Source organism: Protopterus annectens, chromosome 6.part1, assembly GCF_019279795.1.
Source record: "Protopterus annectens isolate FY-2018-M chromosome 6.part1, PAN1.0, whole genome shotgun sequence".
NCBI classification, from domain to species: Eukaryota; Metazoa; Chordata; order Ceratodontiformes; family Protopteridae; genus Protopterus; species Protopterus annectens.
Window position 1 is genome coordinate 454,072,960 of NC_056738.1, and position 15,481 is coordinate 454,088,440.

General features: G+C 35.7%; 1 protein-coding gene across 1 annotated transcript in view; it reads right to left on the bottom strand.

Annotated features, from left to right (window-relative positions):
- LOC122805622 (thioredoxin domain-containing protein 6-like) overlaps positions 1-15,481 on the bottom strand; it is a 563,041-nt gene that overhangs the window by 50,691 nt on the left and 496,869 nt on the right. The window contains exon 17 of the mRNA XM_044075878.1: positions 12,454-12,507. Within this exon, the coding sequence (XP_043931813.1) occupies positions 12,454-12,507 (54 nt within the window). The remainder of the gene's footprint in view (positions 1-12,453; positions 12,508-15,481) is intronic.

A 15,481-nucleotide genomic window follows, 5' to 3' on the forward strand; every position in this document is an offset into this window, starting at 1 on the left:
TGTTGCATATTTGGGAGCCATATATATGTCCCCCAGTGTTTCCTTATTAATTGCTTATCTAGTCTCTGTTCCCAATATTTTCTAACCTCCTCTGATTGATTCCTACAGTTGTGCAACATTTTATATGCCCTATTAATTATCCTCTTTTTTAACAGCAGCTTCTGTTCTAGACTCAGGTCTTTCATTTAGGATTCTCCTATCCCCTTCTCTTTGCCTATACTCTGATATCAATCCCTGATAGGGAAGATGGTCTCTAGCCTGCAGTCCAAATATCTTCTTGGCCTCTTCCCATCCTATTACCTTTCATTCTATATTTATTTGCTCCCAATACCTTTGTATTGCCAGTTTTCTCCAGTAAATTTCAGCCCCCCTCTTGCCTATTCTCTGTACCCCTAAATGCAGTCATCCCTAGTGGCAAAAATCTCTTTTCTCCATTTTTGTGTTGGCTTAGCTCTTAGAGTACTTTCTGCTACTTTAAGAATATAATATTCTGTATGGTTGTTTTTCTCCTTAAGGATCTGCATCCAAAACCTCACTCTTGCCTTATTTCTTGAATTTCCCCCATCCCATAATCATCCCTTTTCACATTGAATTATAGCCTTCAGCTTGTGTTATACATATGAGCCTTAACTCTGTAGCTTTAAAATATCAATTCAAATCAGGTAATCCTAAACAACATTGTTCTATTGGCAGGATCAACTTATCGCACTTGACCCTTGCCTTCTTCCCCTCTCTGATAAAATCCTTCATCTCTTTATTAACTTCTGTCTGCAGTTTTACCTCTAGCTGATAAAAATATGCCTAACCTCTGTATAAAACCTATATAAAACTAAAGGTACTAAAACCATTTTCACTGCTTGTATCTTAGTATCCATATTCTTAAGCAAGAGCTTCCAGTTTCTCAGTTTTTATATTATCGTTTATTTAGTCTCTTCCCACATATCCTTAGCTGCCATAACAAAATCCATCTTAATCTATACTCCTAAATACTTCATTTTATTGTGTGCCTATAAGTATGGCTATTGCTGAACCAATTCATACGTGGGTACATAGTTTACAGTTATAGTCTTTGTGTTATCTTCATTAATTTTATATTCTGAAAACACTTGAAACTATCTCAAAATGTTTGATAATATTGTGATGTCCTTTTCTGGTTTTATCAGGTACAAAATATTATCATCTGCAAATAAAGCTAACATTTCATGATTACCATTCCAGTTATATCCTTGAATTTCTGAATCCCTTATTTTCTTTGTCAGTAGCTCTAAATATAATGCAAATGGGGAAAGAGGACACTCCTGCCTGGTTCCTCTTTTCAGACACAGCTTATCAGAGAGGAATGCACTCATTTCAATTTTTGCCTCTAATCCCTCATATATACTCCCATATCAGTGAACACAAATGCCTCAATTACCCTACTCATAAAATCCCAGTTTACTCTGTTGAAATCTTTCTGTACCTCAAGACCCACTAACAACAGTGGTATTTTCTTACATTTTGCTTCCCTCTGGATCATCGTTGTTCTGTTAATGTTGTCAGATGTTTGCCTCCTCTCTATAAAACCACACAGATCCATGTCTATCAATTTTGGCATTACCTTTGCCATTTGTTTAGCTAATATAGACATAAACACTTTATAATCATGGTTTAAAATTGAAATGGGCCTACATGATGGAGCTTTACCACTTTTAGGTATTATACTCACCACAGCTTTCCTATAGAAATACTTTTAAAATACTGTTAAACAAAACCTTCCAGATTTTTATCACTTTTTTCCCTCCTAGCTTCCAAACTTCCACATGAATACCTTCTATTCATGGAGACTTTCCTGCAGATTGATTATACATCACTGTTTTGTCTCATGTTTTCCTATCTTAAGTGTTAATTTTTGAGCCTCATCTACATCTAACCTTGGCATACATAAGTCTTTCATAAATATTTCCATTTATTTTCTTTATTGATTTCCACATTTCTCTATATAAATTTTCATAAAATTTCCAAAATATCTCAAATACAGCTACAAGGTCTCTGGTTATTTTTCTTGTTATAGGTTCCCTAAGTTTGGCAATAACCCTTTCCACTTTTTGTTGCTTGAGTCAGTGTGCTAAAAGTTTTTGTGCTCTGGAATGATTATATATATATATATATATATATATATATATATATATATATATATATATATAAAAGAAAACAGTTGCTTAACAGCAATCTTTCTAAAATAATGCATATTATGCAGATACTCCCTTATTTTCTCTTTAGCACTCTGCAATGCACCTCTTCTTGTTCTGTGAGATTCTTCTTATTCTGAAATACTTTAACCTTTGTCAGTCCCTCAGAATAATTCTTGTTACTTCTTAACCATATCTCTTTTTTATTTTATTTCTACCCAATTTTTAAACTCGATTTTCATTTTATCCCACTCACTATCTCTAATTTCTGAATAATTTTTTATCTTCCTTAATAACTCTTGAATAATTTCCACTACCCATTCATTAAATTCCTTTCTTTTTAACAGGTAGGTGGGGAAGTGCCAGTGTCTCCTTTGTACTTCATTACCCTTCATTTTTATATTAGTTGTTATTGGATATGTGTCAAAGGTTTCAATTAAATGCACATGTTCCTGTGAAATATAATTTCTGTCTAGTCTAGTCTAGTTATTGTACCTTGAGGAATAATATATAAATTCTCTTTGAGTTCCTACTTCTGAACTTATGTCTTCTACACAAAATATTTTCAGAAATGTCTTCAAAAATTTACCATCATCTGTTATATTTTCCCTTCTAGGTCCCCCAGATACATTCTTACTGTTTCAAATCAAGTTCCATTTTCCACCTATAAGTAATATTGATTACTGAAAGCTGATAATTTCTCCAAAAATATTCTTAAACTCTGTAAAAGCAGTTTTAGGTAGAATATAAATGCATGCCAGCACAATCCTTTCCCCTTCCCAGTATCCCCTTACTGCCACAAATCTACCATTAGTATTTTTTTTTTTGCTTTTTCTATCACTACTGGAGCACCTGTAGCAATTACTGTAAGTACTCCCCCTTTCCTTTGTCCCTGATATTCTGATGAATATCCATCCTCAAATCCTTTCTTAATTAAATTCACATGCTCACTTCTTTCCAAATGTGTTTTCTGTAGATTTCTTAATGTAATACTGTACTCTTGCCTTTTTTGTCTATACTTGTGATGCAATTTGCATTCCAAAATAATATGGATAGTGTAGCTATTATGATGAGGTTATAATTCCCACCTATTATATATCACAGCTTTTTTAAATGTTTATTTCCAGCTTTTATGTTACATGCATCCACTAATGTTTGGCAGGTTGACCCTTTATACAGTGTTGTCTTATCATCTCCATTTGAATATGTATTACATTTTACAAGATTTTTTTTGTTTTAATGAGAACCTTCAGGAAAAACAAACCCAGAGCACCCCTATAACCTATTAACTTAAAACAAACACACATAAAACCATGTACATCTTCAAATAATTAATTTTAACCTTCCTAATAGAAACAGTTGTCTCAAATCAAGAGCTTCACCCACAGGCATTACTTAAAATTATGATTATCCATGCTAAGGCACATATTACAGCTTGTACTGCTACTTACACTGATTGCTGTCTGGTCATCTCTTATCTTTATTTCCACTCCCAGATGTGAAAAACAGCTTGTATTCTTTCAGAAAACATAACTTTTAGCCTTTAGAGAAAGTACACTGTTTATCTTTAAATAAAACTAAATTATTTACTGTTCAAGTAAATGTAACAATTTTGGTACCAGGAAATCTGCTCTTATTCACTTCCAGTAATTTCAGACTTTATTTTTTACTAAGCTGTTTGCCCTTTAATTTTAAGTTTCTGTCACAGGGTCCATAACTCTTGAGATTTATTGCCTTCAGCTGTAGTCAGCTTGTCTCCTTAGAAACATAAAAACAGAATATGCAGTTGTTCTCGGCTGCAGACTTCTCAACTTACACTGAACATTTACTTGTTAAAGGAAAACTTTCCATTACATTCACAGTGTTCTCTTATTTTAAAAGCCCACTCACTTACACACACAAAAACAATTGTTATTAGATTAAGCCAAGGGCAGTAATACAGACATTGACCTATGGAAAAATAACAGAAAACATCTCAACTCTACATATATTATAATCAGTGCACTTTTAAACCCCAACCCCACCCCAACAACTCAAGATTACAGCATATTAACTTAAACATGTTTTTGTTCAGCCTTTCTTCCCTTTTTATATTGTAATGCCTACATTTCTTAAAACTAAAAAAGAAAAATGTATACTTGCTTATTTTAGTATCATTATCACATACAATACTCACTGAAAATGCTTTACTTAAATAACATGCAATTAATATCATGACATGTTTTATTTAAATACTGTTAATAACAACATTTTTACTTCCAGTTACTTTATTTTTCCCTTTTAGTGTACTTCCAAACATTGATGACATAAAGTGGGATATATGTATTTTGCTCCCCCTCAAGTCTAAGAAAGTCAACAAAAGCTCAGTCTTTCTCAGCCACTTTTTCATGTAAAGCCATATTTCACTAACGTGACTGAAGCAGTATAAGCTCACATTTATTCATTAACTGCAGTATTGCTGGTCTTCTTCCTTTTCATCCCCATCTCACAACCCCAGACTCTGGTTCTAGTCAACTCCTGTGCTTTTTTCTGTCTGTCAAGTATTTTCTTTTGGAACATTGGAAAATATTTCAATGGCAAAGTCTGTCTATGAGCTTTATTATTAGAAGAATGAGAAGCAGAGTTCCCCTAGCTTTGATGGCTCACTTTTTGTTGGATAAAGTTTTGTATTTCCTCTTAGCCTGTTTTGCATTAAAAAATGACTTTGATCCTCCAAGAAAAAAATATTCGGAAGACAGATGGATACAGCAGCTTTAATATCTCAACATTCCCCGATTGCTGGGATACATTTGCTTCTCTTCTGCCTGGTGAACAGTGAATAATAATTTTACAGAAACACTCTACTGTCTCCAATTTTTAATACTTTGTCCATCTGCTAAAGTGTTGTCAGGATCAACTCTTTCTGATGCTATGATTTCATCTTTACTAACACATTTCTTGGCTGCTTTTTTATGGCTAGGGTTGGAGCATGCACATAATGAGCCCTTTCAATTAACAAATCCTGCACGGAATACCATTCCAGTTGCTTAGTTGTGCTTTCATAAAATTAATACAGGCTGTTCCTTCCAGTTTCTCTGGTACAGCAAAAAATCTCAGGTTTCCCTGTGTGCTCTGTCCTCTAAACAACTCTTCTTGAGCAGTCTCACATTCACATAGCCTTTTTTATTCGATCTCTGATTTTTGTAGGTTTATTAGTTCAGCTGAATAACTGTTTAAAGCTTCCTCCACTTCTCCAGCCTTTTCTTATTTGAGTTGATATACTCCTTCAGCATTTCCTTTATTTTAATCAGCTCTGAGAAAAATTGATTTATTTTTTTCTTCTAAATTACTAGAAGCCATCTTTAATCTCAAAGTTGGAGCCTGAACTTCTTTTTGTTAAACAGTTGCAGGATTCTTCCTAGTCAATGTTTTTTCTTCACCTTTGGTAGTTGATTTTCTTTCAGGCTATCTAAGTTTCTTCTTTGTTGGGATTCAGGCAGTGTACTTACTAGCCAGTAACTGAATTTTACTAAAACTGGCAGAATTACTAGCCCTTTTCTCCCAGTTTCTTTTTTAACATGGGAGAGCTGAAATTAAGCTGTTGATCAGTGTGCAACCATCTTGGAAATCATCCTCCTTCAGTAGTTTGACCAAGTAAGCACAAGCACTTCAACTGAAAGCAAAGTGAAACATTTCCCCTAATGACCCCTTCGGTAGTTTGACCATGTATGCACAAGCACTTTAATGACACTAAAATGAAACATTTCCCCCAGTGACCCCTTCAGTCCTTTGAACATGTATGCACAAAGTACTTCAATTACACCAAATGAAACATTTCCCCATCAAAGCACTTCATTTGACACGAAGTACGGAAAAAGTAATCAGAGACCTAGGGACCCAAGTCGACAGCGACCTCTCATTTGACACCCACATTGCCAAAGTGGTTAGAAAAACATTCTACCTTGCACACCTCATCATGAAGGGATTCACATCCAGATCCAAGGATGTCATTGTACCCCTATATTCCTCCCTCATCAGACCCATGATTGAGTACAATGCCCCATTTGGTATGTACCTCACCCGGCATTTGCAACAGCTGGAGAGACCACAAAAGTACCTCACCAAGAGGATCAAGGGTCTCCAACATATGTCTTATTCTGCCAGACTAAAGAAACTTCAGCTCTATTCAGTAGCATACCGCCTGCTCAGAGGTGATCTCTGCCTGACGTACAAGGCCATGTCCAATCAGGATCTGATGGACATGCTCCACCTCAAAAAAGCCAAATCCATCAGGACCACGAGAGCTAAAGACTTAAACCTCGGCACAAGTATGAATAGGACATGCTGGAGGGATAGATTCATAACCCAGAGGCTTCCCATGCTTTGGAACAAGATCCCAGTTCGTATTAGGCAGAGCCCCTCACTGACTCTCTTCAAGAGAAATCTTGATGACTGGATGGGAGATCGTAAGTTTACCCCAGGGGTCACATCTGTGTCACTGCTAGACAGGGGCACAGTAAACTAATTCTATTATATAAGGGGACCTTCATTGTGTCACTACTAGACAGAGGCACAGTATTCTAAATTTATTCTGTACATTTTTGTACCATTTCATGGGGTGGCAAAAGCCACATCACTATGGCTAGGCTTACAAATGCCCCAGGGCAGATAGCCTAGTACTATACTATGAAACTATGAAATTATGAAATGAAACAGTTCCCTATCGATCCCTTCAGTAGTTTTACCAAGTATGCACAGTCACTACAATTGACATTAAAATGAAACATTTCCCTTATCAATCACTTCCGTAGTTTGACCCATGTATGCACAAGCACTTAAACTGACACCAGATGAAGCATTTACATCAGTGACCCCTTCAGTAATTTGGTCATGTATTCACAAGTACTTCAATGACACCAAATGAAACATTTTTCCCAATTACCCCTTCAGTATTTTGACCATGTATGCACAAGCCCTTCAATGATACCAAAAAAAACATTTCCAACTGGGATCCCTTCAGTAGTTTGTCCATATATGCAAAAGCAGTCAAATAACAATAAACTGAAGTATTTTCACCTCATTTTAGTTATGTGTAAACCCACTTATCCATAGTTCTGTCACACATTACTTACACAAGTTCAGGATCCTTTACATGTTCTGTATGCATATGAGGCCCTTTTATGTTTATCTTTATGAAGCAGAGTAATATGTCAATGTGTAAGGCGACTAATCCTTGTAGTAACTCTCCCCCAATGCTTATGCCTTAAGTATGTTACACTTTTGCTGTAAGGAGGCACGTTTATCAAAACTCATCTATATTTCCATAGTCTTATACTGACTACATTTAGATAAATACATAGTGCTGCTATTTGTGGAAAGCCACTATGCACCAACAAAGGGCAGGACTATGAATATTGCCCTAATACTTCACAGAAAAACAGTCAGCAAAGGTCAGGAGCCCACACACTAAAAAGCCAGAATGGTAAAATCATGCGTAGTATGAAATTACAGACAAAAAAATGGAAATCAAACAACAAAGATCACCAATGGCTATGGTAAATTTGCCTCATATCCAAGAACCCTGTGTATACCAAGAGTGAGTCACAGGACAGACAAGTACATAAACCACAGCAGATAGGAGATTAGATAGCTGACTGCTTTCACTTCCTTGTTATTTGAGGATAATGAAAAATAAAAACTTTTAAACTTAAAATTAAAAGCAACAGTAATAAACATTCCAAAACATCAGATGTCAATTCGTCTTCTAAAAAAGTACTCATTACTATGCATGAGATTGTCAATCATGATTTACAATCCTTTGTTTTCATGAAGCATATACTTAGTTTTCCATGGGTAAAGCTATTATCAGAAAGCTGATCTCATTTAGTCCAGTTGGTAGACAAAAGTGTTTGTCATAAATACAATTTGAGTTATTCTGTGACTAAGTCTGCTTGGGTTTTTCTTCAGTACTTTTATATAAGACTAATAAACCATAAAAACAATCCTTTACTCCTTATTTTAACGTATCAAAAAATGAAACAACCCTACTTGAAAAATTAACTAGTACTGGACAACAGTGTTTCAAGAAACCTGATAAAGGGGGAGGCTTGTTTATCATGGATTAGGTGGACTATAATAATAATAAAAAAATGTTTTGCCTGCTAAGTAACAGGGATGTATACAAATATTAGTTCCTTTATGGAAGTCAGCATTGCATATATGATTTGTTGTTGCAATGTAATATTACTCCAGAACTTTATAAGCTTTTGGAAGTGGAGAGAGAGAAAATTCCTTGTATATGTGGGATTCCAAAAGTACATAAAAACATAAACAATCCTCCTCTATGACCTATTGTGAATGGAGGTGTGTCTAAGACCCATCCATTAGCAATCTCTGTAGAGAGGAAGTTAAAATGCTTTTGTTCCAAATATACATATTTACTTAAGAATTAGTGGCATTTTTCATGTAGCATTTCACCTGAACTGTATTCACCTGACTTAGTATTCATGACAACCAATGTTATTGACTTTTTTACAGTAATACCTCTCGATCTAGGATTATCTTGGTTCAGCAAAGCTTTATTTGGTAAGTAAAGCTTAACAAGCACAGTTATTTAGTTGATTAAGTTATTTATGGAATTCATTTTAAAGAATAATTTTATTTATTTTGAAGGTAAATACTATCACCAAAATTCAAGTGTTGCCATGGGAACACTATGTGCCCCCATTTTTTTTCCAATAACTTTTTTTGGTTCTGGAGAAAGTGTATGTCTTCAATTCTGCATATGCCAGGTACTAGAAACACCACATACATTTTTGGATAGCATATATATTTTTGAAGGGTCCTACTGAACTAATAGATGAGTTTATTACATATATTAATACAAATGATTTTTAAAATTTAATTTACATGTTAATTTTGCAAGCGTAAATAATTTGGACATTACTTTATATAAGGATAATGAGGCTTTTCAATCCAACATTTATTATAAACCAACTTATTCTAAGTTCATCTTATATTACAATAGCTTTCATCCTTACCAACAGAAGACAAGCCATATTAAGGGCCAGATGGTAAGACAGGCTCATATGGCTATGGATGAATATGTATTTTTAAATGAATTATTTAAACTTAAAAATATGTTTTAAGATAGAACATACCCTAGTTCTATGCTCAATGAATTACACAATGGAATTATTTCAAAATGCAATAATGGTATTAGTACTCTGATTCTGGGAATAGCAGAAAATGATATTGCTAGTACTGATTCTAATAGAAGTGACTTTCCAAGAAAAAAGGTATTAACAAAAATGACTGCAGTGCTATAACTACCATTATTAGGAAGAACTGGTCTTCATTATAGACAGATACCTTTACAAATATGATTGCATGTTCCTCATCCTTTACTTTTAAATGGGGCCTAATTTAAAAAATCATGTAGAGTATAACAAAAAAGTGTTTCCCCCATATAATAAGTTGGGTTCACCAAAGTGCTGGTCCTGTAATATATGTAAGTATATATTAAACAGTTATGCCTGTACACTGGGAGATTACAAATTTAGAACTCATACTGGTTTTAGGTTTCTCATAACTATGTCAGTCCTAACTGGCATTACCATGGATATAATAACATAATTGGCTAGGCTTAAAATGGCTCGCAAGAGCAGTTAGCTTAGTACTAACCTATGAACCTATGAACCTATGAATCCCCTTTGGGAAAAACACTGTACCCATGAACTACCACATAGACAGTAGCCTACTAAACACCAAAAGTGTGATAAGAGAGCTTGGGACACAGGTAGACAGTAGTCTCTCCTTTGATAATCACGTTGCCACAGTAGTCAGGAAATCCTTCTACGTGGCACACCTCATCACAAAGGGATTCTCCTCCAGAAAAAGAGAGGTCATCATTCCTCTCTATTCATCCCTCATCAGACCCATTATAGAGTACAATGCCCCATTTGGCATGTACATCACAAGACATCTACAACAACTAGAAAGGCCACAGAAATACCTCACTAAGAGGATTACCGACCTCAAACACATGCCATACGCAGACCATCTCAAAAAACTCCAGCTCTACTCTGTCACATATCGCCTACTCAGAGGCAACCTCTGCTTAACATAAAAAGGCATGTCTAACCCACATATGATGAACATGCTACACTTAAAGAAATCGCAATCTCTCTGGGCCACATGCACCAGGGACCTAAACCTTGTCACCACAATAAACAGAACATGCTGGAGGGAAGGTTTCCTGTCTCAGAGACTTCCCATGCTCTGGAACAGACTACCCATTCATGTTAAGCAAAGCTCTTCATTATCCCTCTTTAAGAGACATCTTGACAATTGGATGGTAAACAGGAAATTCTCTCCGGGGATCACGTCTGTGGCTCTGCTCGACAGGGGCACAGGAAAATAATTTTCTTGGGTGGCAAAAGCCAGGGAACCTCTTTTGGCTAGGCTTATATAGGCCCTAGGGCCGATAGCCTTGTACTTACCTATGAACCTATAGTTGCATGGCTCAGTACAAGAGCCTTCTTTGTGAAAATGGATGACCACAGCAGCTCTCCATGTCTCAGATGCAAACCTGGATGAGAAAACTTTCATTAAACTGATCAAGGAGTGGGTCAGAAAGACAGTATTTTAAACTAAAAAGAAGGAACGCCGGTACATTATTAGTCCAAATGTTAACTAGTGCTTCTGACCACAGAGAGCCCTGAGGGCTTGCACAGTGGAGATCTTTGGGGGAGTTACCAGAGGTGGAACTTTGGATTAAATTTGTCTGCTAATATGCTGGCTATATAGGCAAATTATGAATTCATTCTACACAGATATGGGCATTATGTTTAAGCCTTCGGCCATAACTGAAGAAGGACATGAGGCTGCCTTTGACAGACATAGTGCTTTTTAGGTCATACTTCCTATGAGTCTCTTGTCATCCTGATTTCTCATGTTTGGTGATTTCCATGTGGTATCAGTTCATCTGCCTTATATTTTTACTGCTAACGTGCTAAATTTTATTTAGTCTTCAGATCGCTTTTATTCAGCTTTTGGAACTTTAGAACCTCCATGAAATAAAGTATTACCCCTCTCCCCGTCCATACTGATACTGCCCTTTATATAAAGCTTCTGTCCTGGCACTTGCATGCCCTTCTCCCTGTGTTAATTCATATACATTTAAATTCCTGTTACTATAACCATCTCTCCTTCATCCATCACCATGCTTAGCTTACTACCTGTATTACAGCCAAGCTTTGGAAATTATGTGGCATAAATTGGCAAGCATGCATTTTCTCTATTCTGGATGCAACCCCTTTTTCTTCATTTCCCTTTCCACTGTCATCACTCTATCTCAGTCCTTTTAGCATGCCCTGTTTAATGATATTTCTGCACTACAATTAATGTCCAAGAATACCACTGATTTTTCTCTTTCCTTCCAATCCAGTTTAAAGGTACTACTGTTTTGCATATATTTTCAGTCCCTACCTTAGTTTGAGGTGCAGTCTGTCTCTTGTTGACAGTTTCTTCAATTTATGTGTGCGCCATATTCTTCTACAATTCCAGATGCCTGCTGCTTTTTCCATGCCATTAATAAATTGTTATAGTTTGCAGTCAATCTTTCTGATGTTTTTGGGCTTAGGCACCAACATTACCTTTCTCCTCTGAACAGTCTCCCAGTTAAGTAGACTTTCATTGCAACTATCTTAGCAAGTTTTGCATTTGAATCAGACAGAAAAAAATGAGAACTGCTTACATTTCCAGTTTAAATGTCATTCCCAGTTAATCAGTTCATAAAGAAGTGGCACAGGAATATCACTGCTTTGTGCATCTTGTCATATCACTATTGTGTTGACATTTATGTGTCTTGTGAAATCACCAGTATGTTATAATTTGTGTATCGTGAAATCACTAGTGTGCTACCATTTGCAAGTCAAGGTTAGATCATTTGGGAAGCAGAACACCTTTGGGCATGCAGGCATCCCTTTCCAGAAGTGTTCTGTAAAATACTAACATTTGTACTTTGCAATATGTCTGTCTGATATTAAAGAGGTGAAACAGATGCAGACAACAGATAAAAGTTTCATGACATATCAAAAACATTTATTTCTCAAGTTATTGCATAAACATACAGATCCTGAGTGAGTCAGTTTGTTATCTAGCTTTGCTTTAGGACCTCCAGATCCACTAACTCTTCTAAGTAGCTAAGAATGAAAAGGGCTCTTGCAAAATGAGATGTAAAATGCTTGCAAATGGCATTCTATGCATAGGTTATATTAATAATTTATAATTATGCATACTTTACCTTCAAGTCTGACTCGAGTTGGTGGTTCAGCTCTTTCTAGCTGAGGTTCTTCACCTAATAAAAGAAAATATGACTTATTTTGGAAATGATTAAAATTAAAGTTATATATATATAACTTAACCACTTGCCCAACTGTAACATGAGGAAAGGGCCCCAGGACAAATAACAATGAAACAGCTGTATGTATTCAGTCATGCATAAAACTTTTTTGCTATTGTATTGCTCCCATGGCCTGCCTCCCGTTAAACTCTCTCTCAGTCAAACAGCCAGTTTGCTACCCCATCACCAGAGTGACAGTTGATCATGTGAGGCCATCAATTTGACAGCCATTGGGGTGGTTCAGGTGTTTTCTGTTTAACATTAGCACTCACACATGCTCACTCAAGTCCAAGAGATGAACATGCAGTGGGCCATTATGATGCACATCACACCTCAGTTCGACATGATTAATTTGCCCTGTCCCCCCATATAGACAAACACCTCCATGTACTACTGGGGATTCTACCAAGAATAATGCACTCATGAGCAGTAGCCTCTCCCTTTTACCACAGGCAGTTAAAGGAGCTCCTGAGCTTCTAGTTGAACTTGGGGTACACAGGCTGTCCATGTAGCTGGTTTTAAATAATGGATAAAAATATGTGTTATGCTCCAGATTAAATAATGTAATGTCTGAAGCTAATTGGTCAGTCACATTCCAGAGTAATGTCTGAAGTTAATTGGTCAGTCACATTCACAGAAATGTCTGAAGCTTATTGGTTAGTTACATTCCACAGATGTAGAGTGTTTTGTGGGACATTGACAAACTGGCCAGCATAATAAGATTTTTTACTAATGAGTTATTCAAAAGCCTGCTTAGTCTAGATAAATGAGCTCCAACAGTACAACCCAATCCACGTCTCTTGTTTGCCATGAATAGAATTTGCCTTTTTCATATACTCTGCTTTAACAATCTCTTGCTATTGCAACTTTTCGGTGGCTCATATGTTATCTTCCTAAACTATTTTTATGTAGTTTGGAACTACAAGGATTTTTCACTGTTCAGTATCAAATTTAAATGGATAATAAACTTACTATTTAAATCTGAACATTTATTTTTGTTGGCCACATCTATGACATAATTAGCCAATGCAGCAGAATTCTACTTTCGAAAACATCTTTTTGTTTTGCCGGTATATAAAAAATTGATTACAAAAAGTGACAATTAAATGACATATGTTGTAGAAAACGTACTAGATCTTGGTATATGTCTACAATCCAAGCATTTACCAAAGGGGTAAGTTCACTGCATGTTGGCATACAGTATTAACTTGCACTATATATGTGCTCAGAATTCTAGCTCTCCTATATACCCCATTTGGGGCTGCCCCATAAATAGTGTTTGTGGTCGCTCCTTTCAGTAATACATTTCAGTGATTTCTCATGTCTCTCCAAAAAGAGGCAACTGGCTTAATGGGATTAACCTGGTCAGCAAGCTGTAAATACAGAATGCACATTCCACCCTTTATTAACACAACACTGAAACAAATATTAATTTTTCTTTAGAATACATTTTGAAAATGACTCGAGAGTTATACTGACTTATAGGGCAACTTGTTTATAATGGTGAACAAAGACACATGGTAAAAGATTTGTCATGAAAATGTGAAAAGGTTTGATCCTCAGAACAGGTTATTGTAATAGTAAATCATGACACTTGGCTTTAGGTATCTTCTGTTTCCTTTGGTTTGGGTAGAATTTCTGAGCTGTTACTTTTCCCTGTAAGGAAACTGTTTTAATGCCTCCAAAGTAGTTGCCTTTTCTTCTTACAATCTGCATTTCTAGTCCGTCAGTGTCATGAGAGAGATTTCTTTTCCATAAGATTTTGACTTCTGTATTTAATTTGAACATGTTGGCTCAAACTGTTGTTTGTTCACAATATGGTTGCTTGTTACTTAATGCAGGTGATGCATTTCAGCTCAAAATGTTGATTTTAATCCTCCATTGAGATCAACAGGTAATGGAGAAACAAAGACCACTACTTTTAATGTTTTAAGAATGATCACACTTTCTCACGGCTGGGAAAAAAAAAAAAACTTACAGTAAGAATATTTAAGTAAGGCAATACTGGGTCAAACCCCCCACATGGCCTCCGCAAAAATAAATAAATAAATAAATTCTTACATATTTGTGTTAATTCCAGTTCTCCCATAGTACATATTTGTATGTTATGTATGCTTGAGGTAATGGGTTTTGTGCAGAAATGTACATGCTATTACATTTAGACATCATGCAGTTTGATGTAATATAGTAGTATTACTTTCTTCCCTTAAATCAGTCATTGACAAACTAAAACCAAATATTGATACAAAAACTGCCTGCTTTACTAAACAGTATTAAAGTACTTGTACAAAAAAATTAACAAAGTAACTGCACTGAGGTATTTGACAGTACCTTCCTTTCTTTCTGGCTGAGAAGTTTTAGAATTCTCTTAAAAAAACATTCTAAAGTGAAAAAGTACTTTAACATAAAATTTACAATATGGAGAGAGAGACAGAATAGAGATGAAAGCAAAGTTAAAATGGGAAAAACCAAAAAGTCTGAAAAGTCTAAAGAAACATTGTTTGAAAATGTAATGTATGTCCTTTACCAGATCAACAGAGATGGGCACCTACACTATTATGGCTCCCCAGTGAGGTTCCCAGTCATTCATTAATGTACACAGACTTTACTTTCAAAAGAGCCTGCAAGAATTATTTTACAGTTTAATTTCTTCAGACTGTTACAGAATGCATGATTGTGGAAAAAAACTAAACCAGTGACTGCCAAACAGGTTTGTTTCCTCAAAGACATAACACAAGCAATTTTGTACTGGTCCCCCAAGTTACTGAATATTTTTTTTCCAAGAATATTTTAAAGTCATCCAAGGTGCAGCCATACAACAGCAGCAACCATTTTCAGTCTTCATCCTCATCCTCGGGAACTTTCACTGGTTACATCTAAAGTCACTTTGTATTGTTACCTCTAAAGTCAAAACAGGAAAGAGAAAAAA